Raw genomic sequence first — 19,259 nt, forward strand, 5'->3', positions numbered from 1 at the left:
AAAACTGTATGTTGATGACTCAAAATAATAATACCATTCAGCCCTTCTCTCTGGTGATGGTGTTGGTTGTACAGGCCTTGTAGGAATCAAAGGCAGAAAAGGTTGATGTTTAGCCCAGATTCACCAGGACACTAGTCTTCCTTACTTCCAAAGTCTAACTGGCTTTCAACCAGACCACCCCAAACAGAATAAACTTCAGTTCATCCTCACCACTGGGCAAAAGGACTACACTGCAAATATGGGAAATGTCTTTATGTGGACACACTAAAGATACCCAGAAGTGTGAAAAACAGTATTTTAAGTGTAATTATGAAGAGCTTTTCAGATTGCAGTGATATCCTTCTGATATCAGGATGAGGAAATTAAGAAACTTAAACATCTTGTTGGGTCATGATCTTGATTGCTATACTTTGATACACGTGAAAGCTGGGTAACAAGCTACCACTTTTTTTTTTTTTTTCTTTTTTTTTAAAGGAAAACCCAACCTTTTCCTAATCAGTAGTATTACACTATATTATCCTTTTCTACCAAGGCTATAATGAAGGAATCGTGTGACAAAGCTTTGCCAGTAAGGATATGCATGCAAAGGTAGTGCCACAAAATGCTGCTTCTCTACATTTCCTTTCCTTTCCTTCTTTACGTGATGAGAAGATGTACAGTATTTTTGTGCATCCTTTGGCCTGCTTCACCTCAAGTGTATCAGAGCGGACAAGAACTTGTCTTCATGACAGAGCCCAGTCCAAAGCCCAGTGGGATTTTTCCAGTATGTTTGTATTTGGCTTCTAAATCTGTTAGTACAGACTTGGTGCCCATGCAATTTTCTACTCATATTTCTTACCAACAGGTAAGAACTGTCTCATTACAAGGTATGGTCTTGTGTCCAAGTTAGACCCCCATGCTGCTCCACTCAGCAGAAGGACAGAGGCACCTCCAGGATCACTCCATCCTTTTCAGAGGCCAGTCTTGACCAGTTGCCCTCTGGAGCCAATGGGTCACCTTCTTTCCATGAAGAACTGGGAGAGCCTGGGTGACTGGATGAGATACCTAACTTTCTAATGACATGAAATTCATCCTTTTCTGGCTCTTAGATCATAGAATCATAGAATGGTTAGAGTTGGAAGGGACCTTGAAGATCATCTAGTTCCAACCCCCCTGCCATGGGCAGGGACACCTTCTAGTAGACTAGTTTGCTCAAGACGACCTTCCACTAGACTAGGTTGCTAGATGGGGCATCAAAGTGACTTCTGTCCATTCCATGTCTCAGAAGGCAGGGACTGGTGGGTGTCTGAATCACTCAGCACTTTCCTGAATTTGGATGCCATAGCAGTTGCGACATCTAATTATCCATGTATAGTAGGTGGTCCAAATAGGAGTGCACAGCAGAGCAGCAGATGTGGGTTGATGCTGTCAGATTAGATTGAGATTAGATAAAGCTTAATTAACACTTCATTTTTGTTAGATTCACCTCTGATTAGTCACACAAAAATTATAACAGAGAAGCATGGCAGAAATCAAGAGGCCCAGCTAACATTCTTACTATTAAAAATTAAGGCATTAATTTTTACAGAGCAAGACATTGGAAGTAAAGGGTTATTCCCTGAATTTGGCACCTCTTTGGTCTGGAGAAGAGGATGAACTTGGGAAGGGCTCTTTAGCACACCAAGCAACTACTTTATAAACCTGCCTTTTCTAACTGTACACATCCAAAGTGATCCAATTTGTATAATAATACATATTTCAACACACCTTTGAGGTACTTTATGCCATCAGTTAAAACTCACATTATTTCCCATCACTCCACTTCTGTATTTGTAATAGCAGGAGGGACACATTATTTTGGAGATGTTTAATCAAGAACTCCTAGTAACTTTAGTATAATTTATCAAGAGTTTTGGTGTCAAACCCCACAAATGTCACATTGTAACTCATTGCTACCAGTATCAAACCTTTATCGTGATATTATGAATATTCTGAACCCATAGTTTGACACATCACAAGATTTTTTCACTTCCCCTAATTAACAAATGCAGGTGCATTCTTCAGTGTCAGAGTCTCCTCCTGGTGTTTGAACCCCCACAGGCTCCAGCCTGGTAGGCTTCTCCTGCCCATGACATCTGAAAAACTTACCAGCAACTTTGATGTGGTCCAGAGGGAAGGTCACTTGCAGAAGCAGCCTCTAAAGCAGCCTTTGGGTAAAATGTGTTTCTGTGCAAGACAGTACAAACCAGTGAGTGTAGTAAATCCCATTTAAGCCTTATTTTGAAGTTGGGAAGGCATATGCTGTCTATTGCCCAAGAGCGAATGCCAAGAGTGAATGCAACTTTTGCTTTTTAGGACAGGGAAAAGTATGTCACAGATCAAGATATTTTTTTTAGGCTTAGAATATCTAAAATCGGAAGTAATCCAAACTTGCAATAAATGAATGCTTCTCTCTTCTCCTACTTTATTGTCCAACTGTCAGGACTGCAAAGGGGTGACCACTACAGGCCAAGCCAGATCAAACCAAGCCAGATCCTGTTTTTTACCTCTGTGCTGTCTAGCCAAGTATTTATAGAACATAGTACAGCTCCATGTACTAGTTCAAATAGTTCAGCTGATTTCTACTTGTAGTCTTCCTTTTGCTTTCTATCCTTGTCTTTATGAAAGCACAGTTAAGTGGTCAGTTGGGTGTTTCTATTTCAGTAGTTTTTTTGAGCTGTCTGGTCCAAGAGATCTCAACAGGTATTGCAGATACCTATGAAAGGCTCCTTACTGTACTGTTATCTCTTCAGCTCTGTCACCAGACAGTGCAAGGGATATATTCTGTGCCTGAAAACACTGATACCAATAAATAGAGTCCTTTCTTAGTTTGTGTGTTTGTTAAATTGTGTGGCTGTGACCACCAGGGTGCTGAACATCTTAATTCTGCTGCCTTGTTCATGATTGTATTTGATCTCTCCAAATTGTTAGAGAAAAGCTGGGCGATGTCATGTTGATAGAGGATTTCTGTATTAGTTGCTTCTAAATATACTACTACTTATATTTTTTTGGTATGTGCTGTGAGACTGAGGAGGAAAGGGCTGCTGTAGGGAACACAACAGTGGGAGGGCACTGAAGTAATTCCTCCCCACAGGCGTTAGAGACTGAGTACCAGTTGAAGTCAGGCTATACATTCAAGAAAGTTCACAATGAAGTTTCCTTCATCAACAATTTTGATGACACATGAAGGACCACTTCAGCCAGAATAGCAGGAACATGGAAAACTCAACAAAAAGTTTAGCTATGACAACATTTAGCAGCAGAAAAGAGAACCTGCTGGTGCCCGGGTGTGCTTACTAGTGCTCGTGGTATCTTAATTAAGAAGTTGTGTTGGATAAAAGGATGAGAGACAAGAGAGAGGTCAGGTCGCTCCTCAAACCATGGACCATGTTCCCCCTCCATGTGATGACGGGGACAGAATTTGCACCTTCCTGATACCCCTTCACAGGCTCTGCCAGAAGACAACGCTGTGTCCCCCTCAGCAAAGCCCAGGGCTTGCCAACAGGCTACCAGAGACCCCTAGCCCTTGCACTGTGGGCTGCTGACCTTTGCTATTTCCCAAACTGTGGGAAACGCCACAGTGTAATTTGAGGATGGTTTGTAGACACAGGCAACTGCATTTGCACTTCCTCCTGCTCAGAGAAAGAAAACAGCACAGTGCTACCCTGTCCACCTGTTCTTTTTCATACATGAGTAGGTCTCCTTAAAAACAGGGATTCAAAACAAGTTTTCACCGCTTTTGCTCAAGAATAATACAAAATGAACAGAAGAAGTCCAAGAAGGTTTTTGTTGGCACCAACCTTCCCATTCTCCGGAGTCCCACTTTATCTGATAGCTGGAATACAGCAGGCCCTGGATAGTCTGTTATTCTTTCCCACGCTGCAAGATTTGAGCAGTAAATAGTTTAAATAAATGCCAGAAGTATAATTCTTTTTGACTTCATCTGATTTAAGGAAGTCTTTCCTCAGATAATTCCTCCCAGGCACGCTAGGCAGGACCAGTCCCTGGTGGCTTGAGATATTCTGACCTCTGTAGCTGGTTCCATTTTAGCTTTCTAAAGGTTGCAGATAAAGAACAGAAGAAACAACTCACTACATCCAAGTACTGTTGCACCTTTCTTTGAGCTCGGTGAGATGCCAGGCTCTCCTTGAAAGGCCTGTGCCGTTATACAGTGGTAGTGACCTTCTGCCACCTTTGATTAACTTTTTTTTTTTTTCTGAAGCTAGATTAAAAAAGTAACCACCATGCAGCATTGCCATGTCCAGTAATGCTACTAGAGGGACTGTCGGGGAGCAAATAAAGTCCCCTGATGGGGGTCTGGCCAGGCAAAGAGCTAATCTCTGCAGGGCTGAAAGCAGAATTGGGTGAGCTCTGTCTAACGCTGTTATCCCCCAGAGAAGAGGTAATCAGACCTTCTGGGATACCTGATAGAACCACATTTCATCCTACAACTTGAGATCATAGTAAAAAATGAAGCAAGTCCCAGGAGTGCTCTTTAGAAAACCTGGTGTTAGAAAACCTGGTGTAGAAATCCCTCAAGCTGCTGTGGCCACTGGCACTATTTTATTACTCTCATCAACAGAGTGAGAGGGGATGGCAAGAGCCTAAGGTTTATGTCAATTCCCACAAATTAACAACCATCAAATTAAGTTGTTTTATAACGAAGGAAGGGGGAAGACCCCTGTTTGCATTGTGTGGGATAAAACTGAGTAGATGGGCAGCCATACCTGCTCCATTGAACCCTGCCGGGCGCACTCACACCAGCGCCATGGGCTCTCGCAGTGAGGAAATGATTTGTTGTCCCCCCCACCCCCTTCTGTGCCCAGCGACACTTGGTCTCCAGCCCCAGATGCTGATTTCGGTTAGCATCAGTCATTGTCCCAGGATGGGCAACTTGGAACAAAGAGACCCAGTCCCACTGTGTGTCCCACCCGAGGCTTTAATCAGCGCAGGGAGACGCGGGTCAGAGCCATTCTTCACACGTTGCTTTTCAGTATTCATCATTGTTTTCCATCAGAGTTCAGAGCTGTTGGTTTAGAAAGCGGATCCCAGGAGGCTCCGGTTTAAGGATGCTCATGTTCTTGCTGTGTACTCTCAGCAGGAGAGCTTTGATCTTAATATGTGTCTCTGACAGTCATGTCACCCATGTTGTGCCCATTTGTATTCAAGTGTTTGGTCCCAGTGATGTGGTTTTTCTGTTGTTGTTGTTGTTCTTTGTGTTTAATTATTTTTTCTTTCTTCATTACATATTTTGTTCAGGTTGCCTGCTCCCTCATACCCTCCCACAGAAAAACTGGCATTTTATGGTGTTTGCTTTGCTTTGTGTTATTTCTTCAGGAAAATTTTCACACTATGTCATCATCCTTTTTTTTTTTTTTTTCCTTGGTGTTTAGAAATGACACAAATGTGTTTAAACTGCAGACAATTAATAGGGAGGGTGAATCCTATATGAGAAAGAATATGGAAGGTGTAATGAAAACTTAGATAAATGCCAGTGGGGAAAGCTGAGGAAACTAGAGAACAGCCTGGAAATCAAGAGGATAAAAAAAATGCAGTCATTTCCTATAGAATTTTGCGTTAGTTGAGAAGAAAAGGCATGGGCTGTTTTATTCTATTTCCATTAGATCTGTTAGGAAGCAATAGTTTTGCCAATGCAGCGTTAGTGTTGACCTGATCAGTGACAGCATCGGGTGGGTTCAGCTCTGGATGTTGGCTGCACTCACACAGTGTCCTCATGAGCTAAACGCCCCTCAGCTTGATGTCCCTTGGCGTGGTTTATCTTTGAAAACAAACAGTGGCCTTTGAGAATAAATATTTCACACCTAACTAGTTCCCTTGGCATTGCTCCATGCGGTCTTCGCTGCCCGGGTCCCCCATGAGCTCGAGGACCTCTGGGCCACACTCCCCTATATGTTGCCCATATTCCCTTGGGTTAGTGGGACTGTTGGAGTTGCTGCAGGGAGGGAAACAGGAGGATGAGGCATGAGGATGATATGGCAAAAAAGACACACCTTATATATAAGCCTGTAATACATAAGACTTCAGTGTCAGTTTTAGCACTGCTTTGTAAACTGGACATTTACATATAAGCACTTATGTATGAGAGTGCCACCTATCACTAAATTCACCCAACACTTCCTCTTAGAATCATAGAATCATAGAATCTTAATCTATGTTGGAAGGGACCTTCAAGATCATCTAGTCCAACCATCAACCTAACTCTGACAAAAAACCCCATCACTAAACCATGTCCTCCAGCACCATGTCAACCCGTCTTTTGAACCCCTCCAGGGATGGTGCCTCAACCACTTCCCTCGGCAGCCCATTCCAATGCTGAATAACCCTTTCAGTGAAGAAATTCTTCCTAATATCCAATCTGAACCTCCCCTGGTGCACCTTGAAGCCATTTCCTCTAGTCCTGTCGCCTGTGACTTGGGAGAAGAGACCGACCCCCACCTCCCTACACCCTCCTTTCAGGTGGTTGTAGAAAGCAATAAGGTCTCCCCTCAGCCTCCTTTTCTCCAGGCTGAACAACCCCAGCTCCTCATAAGACTGGTTCTCCACACCCCTCACCAGCTTCATTGCCCTTCTCTGGACCTGCTCCAGCACCTCAATGGCTTTTTTGTGGTAAGGGGCCCAAAACTGGACGCAGTACTTGAGGTGGGGCCTGACCAGTACCGAGTACAGGGGGACAATCAACTCTTGAGTCCTGCTCACCACACTGTTCCTGTTCTTACAAGACCCTGTCTTTGATTGCTTACAGTTTTTCTTAGTGGGCTGAATTTTTCCATGCTCTGTATCAACCTCAGGCTAGATAATTTTGGGGAAAGTTAATAAACATATGGCAACGAGACAAGAACATTTAGATGAATAAGGTACACATATCCGCAGATAATATATGCCCACACTAAAGATGCAGACAGATAACCACAAGTGTCTAATTCAATCGGTTTAGGAAGTTTTCACAGCCTCAGCTGGAAATCACCACTCCTTAGCAGAGGCACGGAGCCTGTGAGCATGCACGTGCCTTGTCCCAAAGTACTAGGCAAAACAGGTCCACCCTCACCAGCTCTTGTCTCGCTGGAGGAGTGGCAGTTTCTCAAAACTCTCTAATTTGGTTTCCTGCAATTGTGTGGTGATAAACTAAAGGGCTTGGCTTGTTGCAATGTGGCTACGGCACAGTACAGCCACTGCAAATGATAATGCTAAAGTAGAACAAATCAGTATGTGTCTGATCTTGTCAAAAACCTGGTAGGAGTCTTCATCGTTCATGCACATTGGCATACTTATTTCAATACAAATTGGAGCACACAAGGCATTTGAAACCAGAGCTCCACACAGATCTAAGGATAGTCTTTGCTCAGGTACACTAGTGGAGGGTCTTTGCTAGTGTCTCCCTGAACTAGGGAAGTATCTTGTCCAGAAAATGTATGCTGAGGTCTCTCCAAGCCAAGGGTGCCCCTCTGGCTGGATGGAGACCTGGGAGGAAAGTCAGCTGGAGTTTTGCCATCAACTTCGATGGAGCCAACATTCCTGTTCTGATGCAGACGTTTCACAATAACCTCCTCTGTTGAACTTTCAACACGTGCATGTTATTTTCATTACAAATAAACAAGATCTTTCTAAAATGGAGGCCTTCATATATACATTATGCCAGAAGATCACATTAAAAGTTCATCAGGGTGCACGTGGTAAAATACTAATAATCCATCCTTGAAATCTCTGGGAAAATTTCTGACGTGAACAAATCCCCTTCAGCCCGTTTCCCCTGAATGTACAGCAATCAGACGCACGGCTGAGGGTTTATTATTTTTGCAGAATGCACACGCATTCTGAATTTTGCCGTGCTCAGAAAGGGAGGAGACAAGACGTTCATCTGTGCGCTGGGCTTTGGGAAAAGACGTCTCTGTGTGTCCGGACACGGGCCCTGGTATCGCGCAGACAGGAAATCTGCCAGACGGCCTCGGCAGGAGGCTGCCTCCAACACGTGCAGCAAGGAACAAGAAATGTCTTAATGATTAATCACTGTCAACCTTTGTTCTCGTTAAAGACTTGATTGTCGGGACAAGGCTGGTAATGAGGCCCCCGTTCCTGGGTCTGTTGCTATGTGGTTGTGCAAGTGCTTGAGTCTGAGCCCCGGACCCTGCGAGATGCAGCTCCCACTTTGCCCAAGTCGAAGGAGTTGGGGTGGGATTGTTGTTCTGAGAGTGCCTGCTAGCGGCTGTGGGGCTGTGCGGCTGTCCAGCAAGGCTACAGATCAATCACTGATGGCTGAAAACCAGTTCGTGGGGATCTCAGGAGTGAGCAGCTTCCCCATTGGTGCCGAAAAGGCCAAGTGCTATAAAGGACAGTGCTATTAAGTGCTATTAGTGCTATTAAGGACAGTGCTAAAGGATAGTGCTAAAGTGCTATTAAGAACTGCACAAATAGCTAACTGCCTGTCAAAGTCTCTTGCTTGTGGTTTCTCACCGAAAGTGGGGATTGGCTCCTTTGAGGTATTTGATCACCCATTTTCACCTAGGAGATTGTGCACAGTGTCCTTTTTCACTGTTTTTATGTATAAACTTTTGCAACACCCTGCAGCAGAATTACCTACTTCTGAAAATAGTTTTGGGATCCACCCAAAATTTCAGTCTGTCCAAAAAACTGGCCTTTTAAAGAGCCTGGCCTCCCAGTGAGAGCTGCAGCAGTTGGGTGTGCTGAAGTACTTGTCCCTCTGCAGCTGAGCATGGGCTGCATCCCTTGATATCCAACCCTGTCACTGCAGTGGGTGACTCGCACCCGTGAGGCTGCAGAAATCAGGTGTGTGCTCCCGACTGTCATGATCGTTTCCAGCTTTGTAGTATCTGAAGGGATTCGTCCACATTTCTTCTTCGAGCTCTGTTGCTTGATTTGTTGGAGGAGTGACACAGCATTTGCTTCTTTTCCCTGGTTGGATGAAGGCACAAGTATTTCTGGCAGACAGCCTGAGCTTGTGAAATTGCAAATGCTAGTGTCCGTGATTCCTTGTGTATGTGCCTTGGAAACATGGTTGGCCCTGAAATTTTTGTCCTGAGAGCTCAGATGTTCACAGGAGAAAAACATAGAAGATGGTCCCATGTGGCTGAGCCAACTTCTTATAAACACTCCACAAAATCACTGCAGGGAAATATTTTGCAGTCTTCGTCCAGCTGTATCTGGATATTAGACACAGGAAAAACAGGTCTTGGGATCTTGCAATATTCAGTTTTTTGAATGCTGTTTACACATATGAATGTGATCTTGCTGGAATGCACAAAACTACTCTCTGGCAGGGCATTAGGAGAAATTCAACCTATAACAATATCTTCAGCATGATTAACCTTAGGGGCTTTCAGTTCACTCTATAAATGGATCCTTAGAAAGAGATCTACTAGCACTTGGCAGATCAAGGGATGTTCACACTCACTATTCCAGGCAGCTTACTGAGGTGTGACTAGAAGCATCTGAAATTGGGAGTGTAAGGAAATGTCCCTACTGTTGAATCCAGGCTCCTGACTTAGTTGTCCAAATTAGACACCTATATCATAATTATACAGCCCAGTCCCTCTGTGTAGTGAAGGGAGAGCTCCAGCAGGCAGTTTAGAGGGAATCTGATCTAAGCCTTTGGTTAGAGACCTAAACTCAGAGGAGACTCACTTTTATGCAGTATATTCCAGATATGCAAATAGGTTGAATGACTTTGTGGTACTCGGGAAGATGCTTTTTGCACCCCCATTGGGCAATAAGGCAGGGGGGAATCAGGCTGGCTGTGTTTCTGTGTTATTCCCAGCCCTGATATGTAGATCAGATCCCCGGCTGTTGCGAATCAGCGTAACCTTGGGAACTACTTGGGGCTCTCTCAGTGCACACTGGCACGGAAGGCAGCCCTCCCCACTCCCGTCAAGAGTGGGAGTTGCTCCTAAAAGTCAGAAAACCCTTTAGTTTTATTACGATAACCAAAAGAGTTCTCACTCTGCAGGCACTCTGCCATGGGCCTGCTGTAGTTTTGTTTTCTTGCCTGAGGCGAGGACACAGGCAGGCAGCTCTTGGAGTCCAGATGTCCATGGAAACCCCGGCATTTAGCAGAAAGGGGTTTTTCTGTTTGCATGACATGTAGTAGAAAAGAGGTGGCTAAGAAGGGGACTGGCAGGTGCTGAGACTGGCCGTTCAACTGAGCACCCTGTGCTTGGCTTCCTGAAGCTGCATGGGTGAGATCAGGTCTCCTGAACAAGCCTGGTACTGCCCCATGCTTGGCTCTGGGACCTGCTGGAGAACCCCAGTTTCTGGCTGTGGAAAGGAGCATGCCAGCTGAGGCAATGGAGGTTCACACCAGGGGGTCTCGGGGGTCTGGACTTTGCCACCAGCCCTGCACCACCCTGAAATGGTGACTTCAGTAGCCACTTGGAGTTTTCCTCCTCCTCCTTTTCCCAGTCCAGGGTGGTTTGCAGCCTAAGCATAATGCCCTTGAGAAGCTCATAGGGTCAGGACAGCCACTGGTCCCTGAAGAAATCCACAAAGGTGCCTTGGTCTCCACCATCCTCACTCTAGGCAGCCTGTGATGCCAATTAACACAAGTGAATCAAACGGCTTACGAGTGGGAACATCAGGCACAGGTTTGGTCACCAGATGAAGCTCTGCTGTGCTTTTCCCCTGGAAGCAGCTGTTGGCCAGACAGGCATCGTTGCTCAGCAGGCTTCAGTGGATGGAGCTGAAGCCTTTTTTTAAATTCTTTGCTTCTTTAAGCCAGAACTAATGCAAAAGGAGAGTGAAAAGTCAGCACTGTCACTCCCAACCTGACACGGGGCACAGAATGAGCTGCTGCACGGAGAAACAGAAAGGTGGAAAAATTCAACCCCTCCTTTTGAAGGAAAATCTGCAAGAAGCCTGTGGTCTCTTCCAACTCTAAAAATTCAGTGAAATTCAGTGGAATTCAGTGAAGCAGAAGCCCGTCCTGTGACACAGATGCCAGTGCTCCTGGCTGGGAAGCCTCTGTGGGCATTGTGGTTGAGTAAAAAGTTGACCATTGTTTCCCTTCTGTCCCACCAAAGTTATTCATCAATTCAAGACATCTCTGGGAGAAAGAAGGGAAAGGTTTGTGCATCCTTTTCCAACCAAGTGTCCCTAAACCAATTCTGAACTAGGAATTCAGAAATGCAAGCTTGCGGGTTTTTTTGGGGACTCCTGACAAGCTTTGGGGAGGAGAGGAGAGGAGAGGAGAGGAGAGAAAAGAGAAAAATAAAGGGAAGAAAGTATAAAACTCTCCCCATCACAACCAAGTGTCTTGCTAACTGAACAACTTTCAGATTGACAGGTCTGATCCAAAGCCTGCTGTGGTGAACTGGACTCTTGCTAGGTGGTGAATTAACCTCTTTGGTCAAATTCTGCTCCTGAGTGAAGTGCCTGAGGGTAAATATACCAGAAAATTTGTCCTAAGGGAAGGGAAGGGGGAAAAGGGGGAAAAGGGGGAAAAGGGGGGAAAAGGAAAAGAGTCTATCTCAGGTAATTCATATATGTGTTAGAAGCCAAAAGCTGCAGCGGGCATGAGCAGTGACAGCAAGTGGAGCAGGAGTTGGGGAATGAACCCAGACAGAAACCTGTACCTGTCAGAGGTGTGTTGCTTCCAGCCCGTCCCTGACACCCAGCTGGCTGCAGGGATGCACTCCAGGTTGTGTCACCTCTTTGGAGGCAAAGCAGAGAGAGGGTTACCCTTCCCGTGCAGGGAAATAAGACAGTGTCACTGTGCAGGCAAGGCACTGTCCAGAGGCACCCTTGGGTGAGGGGAGATGCATGTCCAACTCTGGGCTTTCTTCAGTCAAGGGTTTCCAAAGTTAAAGTGCATAAATCGCAGGCATGGGAATGCAGGGATGGAGTTCAAAAGGCCACCAGCCGCTTTAGATGTGTGGAGCTGTAGCAAAGCTGCTGCAGTAACGCCAGGCGTAGAGCAGGATGAACAGTTCAATGAAAGCAGGGTAGCTCCAACCCAAATCTGCCCTTCCTCGGCGGGGATGCTGGAAAGCGGGCTTTGTCGAGGCGCAGGGGCAGAGCCCACGTCCCTGGCAGCGCTGTAGCCCTTCTGCCTTCTGATCTGCAGTGAGGGAAGCGCGGCGTGAGAGCAAGGCTCGATAGCACCAGTTCATGAAGGGTCAAACTGCTGCGCCACTAATCCCCTGATTTATTAGGAAACTCTTCTTCCTTCTCCCCTCGCATCGCTGCCGATGGAAGATCAGCAGGCAGGAGAAGTAACACGTCGTAGATTCATAGGCTCACACTGACATTTCATGAACGGCAGAGAAAGGACCAAATGCAAAAAAAAAATACCCCAAACCAGCTCCAAGCTGGTGATTTATGCTGTTTTCTCAGGGCCTGTTCGCCAAGCAGCTGGTGTTTTGTGCCAATTGCTATTACAGAAGAGCTTTCTTTGATAGGTATGGTGAATGGACACTACACAGTTTATCTTAAAACAAAATCCCTCCCCACAGCTTGTATGGGCTGGCAGGGGATAAGGGAGAAAAAAAAAAAGTTGGGCTTTGTTGGGGTTTTCTTTACACAGGACTATGAAAGCACATTTGGGGGAGCCTGCATTATCTGTGCAAAAACACAACAGATGAATTCTATTAATGGATGTAACATGTGGCCGGGTTCAAGCTAGAGTTGTCATTTGAATATAGAAGTCAAAGCCAATTTATTGTAACATATTTTTCTTTTCAAAATATTTTAAGAAAGACAAAAAAGTTTGCGCAACAACTTGGCAAGCAGGTCTGTTGAGAGGAGGTATTTTCTATCTTGCAGCTAACATAAGGGCTGAAAAATGTGGCAGTGCCGAGCAATCCTGGATTCCTTCTGGAACTGAAAGAAAGTGTGCGGGATATAATTGTGTAAGAGCCCAATAAATTTTGAAGGGTGGGTTTGTAACACTGCCTTGGGGGCTGCAGGTGGCTCCAGAAGAAAGTCATGGTTTTTATTTCAGTAACAGACGTCAAATACTTTATCTAGCCAGCTATGCGCTCGTGTGGCCCCATCTAAAAGCCACAGAATTATTTTAAAATAGAAATACCCATACCAATCATAGTGTTTCTCCCATGCCAGATGGCAGAAAGATAAGTTGGATTAGTTTGTAGTGTGTGTGTGTGTGTTATTGTATGGCAGGGGTGTGTGTGCAAAAGCTAAGGCACAAAATGGGCTTTTCTGGAGTTTGCAAAGCGATGAGCATCAGTGCTCCACAGTCTTCAGGGCATGGGTAGGCTATGCCCGGCCAGTCCCTGCTTCACGGTTGGTCCATATTTCCCTGGATGCCATGAGGGGCAATGTTCATGGAGCAGAGCTTTACTTAGGTGGTAGACCAGACCTTGGGACTACACCTCGGGATTGAGAGAACTGCTGCACAACAGGGAGCATCAGGCTCCAGCTGGAGATTCCTCTGTTGCAGAGCAAATACGCTGCTGCTGAATAGGTTACACAGAATGAAGTGGTTTAGTTCCTATGGTGAATTGCAACAAAGTGGAGTCAGAAAACTGATGTTTCTCGTGACTGTTGTAACCTCCCCAGTGTCTCCTATTTTCTTTGTAGCTGGGTGGCTATGGAATACCTGACTATCAAGTGATCCAACATAGGCTGAGTATTTTTGTGGGGTAACACAATTTTCAACTGAGAAAACTATTTCCTGCATTTGTTAAAGGTCCAAGTACCAAGCACTGGTGGAGCAAGTAGACAGAAAATACATTGCTGCCAAGGGAAACCATGGGTAAAAGAAAACGAGCAGCATATTGTCATCCTTTCTTTGTTGTCCTCCTGTATGTTCTTGGTCTGAGTTCCCAAGTACCTTCCCCATCACCCCCTGAGATGACTTTTTGCCATCCCTTCCTCGTGAAGCTGCACATGGGGAAGAGGAGCTAGATCCATCACAAGGACCCTCTTCAAAGTCCTGTTCAGTTACACATTTGTTTTACCAAGGAAGTTGATAAACTCTAAACCTGTTTAATCCTGCCGCTAATGGGAGAAAATTAGCAATCTCTCAGAGATCACTTTTGTCAGGGAGGTGACAGGACAACTGAAAGTGGCACCGCTCACCCTACTGCAGAGTAACAACTTACTGCTTCTGTATTTTCTAAGAATACATGCCACTTCTAGCAATGAGTCTGTAACTTCTCGCTGCTGCTCTCCAGATGGTAGGAACCAGCAGACGCCGAGTTTGTTCCCTTGTGGTCAAACAAACTGCCATTCGGCCCGATGCAAGTTTCCTGAAAGATCCCCAGGACAGCTCCGTTGCTGCTGTTAACGTGTCCCAAGCTCCTGGTACAACATTGAGGTTTTCCACTGGAACCACCTGGCACATTTTCAGAGTCTTCTATGAGCGACAAAGTTACTCAATCCCCTTCTTACTTTGTCAAAGCCTTTGTATCAGTCACTTGTCCTGAGAGTCTGTGGGCTATGTCCCGTGCTTGAACTAATTGCATAAAAAGGATTATTTCCTTTTCTGGATGCTTGTTATTATTTTCATCCTTCACAAGCCATTTCTTCTGTTTCAGGATCAACACTCTGTGGTAGGCCAGGGAGCTGGCCCCACTCCAAGCTCGAGTTCTTGCTCAAATCCAAACACTGGAAGTAGTTACATGAACTCATCCCAGCAATCAATGTTGAATCAGCAACTGATGGAAAAGAAGCAGGCTCTGCAACGGCAAATGATGGAGCAAAAACAACTCCTTCTACAGCAGCAGATGTTGGCAGAAGCTGTAAGTTTTCTAATTCTTTATATTACATGGAAAGGATTATCATAGGAACAATAGAAAAGAAAACTAAGACAGGGGGAAGAAAGCCCCCAGAACTTCGAGGTCATTTTGGCAATGTCTAGACTTTCCAGAGTGTGCCTCATATTTTTCAGCACTTTGCTAAGCCCTTTTGAAACCTTCTTAAGTTTATATGAATTCAAGTATCCGAGCTACTGTGGTTTTGTTATGAGAATGGTCTAGGCATATGCTTAATTTGAGGCACATGACCATTGTCAGTGGTTTTCTTTGCAATATAAGCTAAGGTGGGCTGCTCTGCTGCTTCGACCACAGCGGAAAGTTGACTTCCAGGCTCTGCAACCCATAAAGTCCCTGTGTGTAAACAAGGATCGGGTATATCGATTTAATAATGTTCAATACAAGTTTGTGTGCTTGGCTGGGATCATACATGCGTCACAGAATCACAGAATGATGTGGGGTTGGAAGGGACCTCTGGAGAGTCCTCCATTCTGTTTTTCTTTTTGCATTTCCAGATATTTGTAGCCAGTTCTTTTCTCTCCCTCGGTATCTGAGAGACCAGTTGGGAGTTTCTGGTCATTTTATGAGGCATGGGGGATATCTGTGATCTTGTTGGCAGTGATAAGTGCTAGAACCCACTAGTTTAGTTCCACTAAACTGGTATTGCCATTGATACTGCATGAGCTGAGTCAACTGAAGGTGCTGCATGGCCCATCATGAATCTGATCTAGTTGAAGATGTCCCTGCTTACTGCAGAGGCATTAGACTAGATGACCTTTAAAGGTCCCTTCCAACCCAACACATTCAATGATTCTATGATCACCCGTGGCCGGTGCAACGAGGGGGAGTCCCAGCTGCCCAGAGCAGTAACATGTGCCCTGTGGCTACTAGGGAAGGGCTGCAGGGAGGATGCTGGGGAAGGATGGAGGTGACACCACCACCTGCTTTGCTTCCCCCAGGCTGCAATGACAGAGTGCCCCAAGCCTTATTTACTTCAACCCACATCTCTCAGCCTCCAGAGCAGACCCATTCATGCTGGCCTGACATTTTGAATCCAAAACTTTCTTTTCTCTATAAAGGCGTAGACTCAGAAATACTGACACATTTAGTGAATGCCACTCAGTAATTAAAGAACAACACAGAAGTGGAAAAACATTCCTGGTTTTGTGTGGATGTTTTCAAAACAAAAATTATTCAGTTTTTTTACAGAGAATATCTTTTTGTTTACAAATTTATTTCCATTCCAAAAACACAGTTAGAAAGCTTGAGTTTTAAATTAAGGATTTCATTTGTCCTGTAAGGGAAATATTTGTTGACTTTTTAATTTATGCAGAACAAAACTGGAGTTTCAAGTTAGCTCTATGTGATGCAGTTTTCTATCAGAATTTTTAGCAGGACAAAAAGTTAATTACTCAAATAGCTCTCCTTTAAAATCGATAAAATAGAAATTAAAATCACTCTACAGAATGTGGGGTTTTTTTATCAGCTTGCCTTTGCTTTTGTACCATGTACATATAAATACACACAAAGCCTGCCTACAGTTTTTACATGTATTGCAGGGCTTTCCTGGGAGATAACTTGTCTTTCTTCTTCACAAGGGTTCAGGTTGAGCAGTGTGTTAAAACGAGCGTTATAAATCTTAATCATATCCCTCACTCCCAGAGTGAAGAATTATGGAAATGCCTAAATACCACAAGAAAGGCTCTTCTCCCAGTGTTTTAAAGTGCTCCTGGCAGAAGTAAAAACAGATTTTTCATAAGAAGGTCCATTTGCGTTCTCTTTTCAGGCAGAAAATCCCCAGATTACTCTGATGGACATCCATCAGCAGCCAGGGCCTGACTCTTTTTCCCACTGGCAAGTCCACTTGCCATTCTGGCAGCCGAACACGAAACCCAGCTGCATTGCAGGGAAGGGGGGAAGCCTGCCCAGCAGCTGCCCAGTAAGCACGACTCCAGGAGCACCAGTAATGACTTACCAGTGACTGAGGTGGTCAAACCCGCATTTTCCTGCAGTGGGACCACATATCCCAAGGAGTCATGGTGGGCAGCAGAACTCTGGAGGCGTCAAGTCACACTGATGCTGATGAGAGATTTGACATTGACTCTGATGCCTGTACTTTCTAGATGTTTATGAACACAGGGCAGTTAGTCAGATGCCAGTTGGAGGGGTTGGATTTCTCTCTTCCCTTCTCCAGAGAGGTGTCCCTGCAGGCCCAAAATAAAAAGTCTCTCCTACAAGTCAGCTTTTTCTGCTTGCACTCCCAGTGTAAGAGGAAAGACAGCACCGCATACATGTACAGGGAAGCCCAGGGCAATGGTGAGAGGCACAAAAACCAAATGGCCCAGCACCACCCTTGCTGAACCCTGGCCATGTTTCCTGCTGGCAGCCCCGGTGAGAAGAGGAGGATAAAGCAATGGGTTTTGCTGATTTTTGTGGGACCTCCTCTGATGCAGGAGGAAAGAGAGAGTGAGGGATGGGCACGGCTGCGGATGGGGATGACAAGCTGAGATGCTCTTTGCCAGCTGTGCACCTGTGAGAGCTGTGTGGGTGAAAAGGGCTGATGACCATTGATGCAGCCAAGGGGGAGGTGTGGACCTTGCAGGTCTGGACCCTCGTTGCTCCCCAGCTGCATCCCAGTGGCATGTTTGGGCTGGACCTGCAATTTTGGCCTGCCTCTGTGTGCTCTCTGAAAGCAAACCCAGCTGCACAGACAAGGTTGGAGCCATGAAGAATCATCAGGCTCCTCTTGTCTGATGAACATGGTGAGCAAGACAGTGCAGACATCAGAGGACACTTTGTACTACAGTGCGGAGGTAGCCAAAGTTCACAGAGGCTGAGCAACTCTCAGTGATTTTAGGGAAAGTTAGACCAGACTCAAACACAATACAACCAGCAGAAAGGTTTCCATTCGGCCTTCAGTGGGTGATGGCACAGGTTCACAGCTGCCTCTCCTGTCAACCAGACAGGGTGAAAGGAAGGAACATTTCAGCTTTGTACATACTGAGAAAACGCGGGAAAAACACAGAGCCAGGAAAGCACAAAGAAAAGCAAATTAATATATTTCTCCTTTAATTCTCTAGGAGAAAATCACTCCACAAGACCAGCTGAACAGACACTTGACACGACCACCACCAGATTATAAAGATCAAAGAAGGAACGTGGTCAACATGCAACAAGCAAACCAATATTCTGGTAAGTGTCCATTGGCTAAATGAGGCTATTTCCTTCCTTCCTTCCAGCTGGAAAACCATCCAGAAGAGCCATGCATGCAGTGATGCCCAGGGCCTGAACCAGCTGGTGGTTCATCCAGGCTGATGCTGCATCTCTCAGACGGGGGAAGGAGGGGCTGGTACCCCTCCCATCAGTACTGCCTAGGGCAGATGTACCCCCAGATACTTTATACAGAGGTGTTCTCTTGACTATGCAACATCACTCCATCCAGATGATTCTCTCATATACATGGTACATCTTGCTTCAGAGACTGAGATGAGAACCACCGCTCCCTCTGAATGGCAGCTCATGTACAGAATGAGGACCGTCATGCTGATTTTTAAAGTACGTTGCATGATACCATCATGGCCAACCAGAGCTATCACCTGAACTTTTGGTCTCTTTAATATGGCACGGTCACGGCCTCAGTGTTGCTCTACAAGCAACATCTTCAACAGATCAGTCAAACAGCAGGGTGAAAGCCCCTGCTTTCATCCAGAACTTCTTAGGGCACAAAATGCCCAACACTTCATGCCTAGTCCTTGGTTTCAGCTCTTGTGCTCTCATCTCTTTGGAGTATCTAGTTTTGGGAGCACAGAACTGCCTATTTGGCTTTCCATGCTGTTCACCTTGCTGGTTTGCTGGACGCTGCTCCAAGAGCAAAGGCAGAGTAAGGAAAAGATGCTGGTGAGAGAGAGGAGATGGGGCAAATGCAGCAGATGGGATCAAAGGATGTGCTTTATACTGCAAAGTATCTGTGCATTTAAGTATGAAAAGGAACCTTTATCTTCTAGTATATCTTTGCATACAACACTGAGGAAACAAGAGATGGTTTCGTTAGTTTGTTTTTCCGTAACTACTGGCTCTGCAGATTCAGCCAAGGATCTGAGTCTTTCCTTCATACCTGTCCTTTGTTGCAAAACTTTTTCTATTACTATTTAAGCAAGTTCCCAAGTGCAGCTCACTCACACACCAGCCCAACCTGCTGGCCATGGCACCAGCAGCCCAGCTATGCCTGGAGGGGCCAGGTTGGGCTGCTCAGGCAATGTCCATGCACTCCTTCACTTTGTTTACAAGTCCTACCAGCGATAAGCTTGCTGCAGTCTGGAAACCACTGCTTTCTAATGGGCCTGAGTGTTTGTCATCTTCAGTAAATTTGCACCAGCATCGCAGATGCCAGTGTAATAACCCGTGATGAGGGCAGTGCCACAGGGCAGAGAGAGCCCTGCGTGCTGGCTTGGCACCTCCTGCACTCATACAACAAATGTGTTGGCAACCCCAGCAGTCTGC

The 19,259-nt window shown here is 45.5% G+C and overlaps 1 protein-coding gene across 1 annotated transcript in view; it reads left to right on the plus strand.

The window, feature by feature from the left end:
• Positions 1-19,259, plus strand: part of MAML2 (mastermind like transcriptional coactivator 2) — a gene marked incomplete at its 5' end in the record, with an annotated part of 215,655 nt that overhangs the window by 190,638 nt on the left and 5,758 nt on the right. The window contains 2 exons of the mRNA XM_014965773.1: positions 14,544-14,747; positions 17,840-17,951. Coding sequence (XP_014821259.1) covers positions 14,544-14,747; positions 17,840-17,951 — 316 coding nt within the window. The remainder of the gene's footprint in view (positions 1-14,543; positions 14,748-17,839; positions 17,952-19,259) is intronic.

The sequence above is a fragment of the Calidris pugnax genome, unplaced genomic scaffold (genome assembly GCF_001431845.1).
Source record: "Calidris pugnax isolate Ruff unplaced genomic scaffold, ASM143184v1 scaffold20, whole genome shotgun sequence".
Classification (NCBI taxonomy): Eukaryota; Metazoa; Chordata; class Aves; order Charadriiformes; family Scolopacidae; genus Calidris; species Calidris pugnax.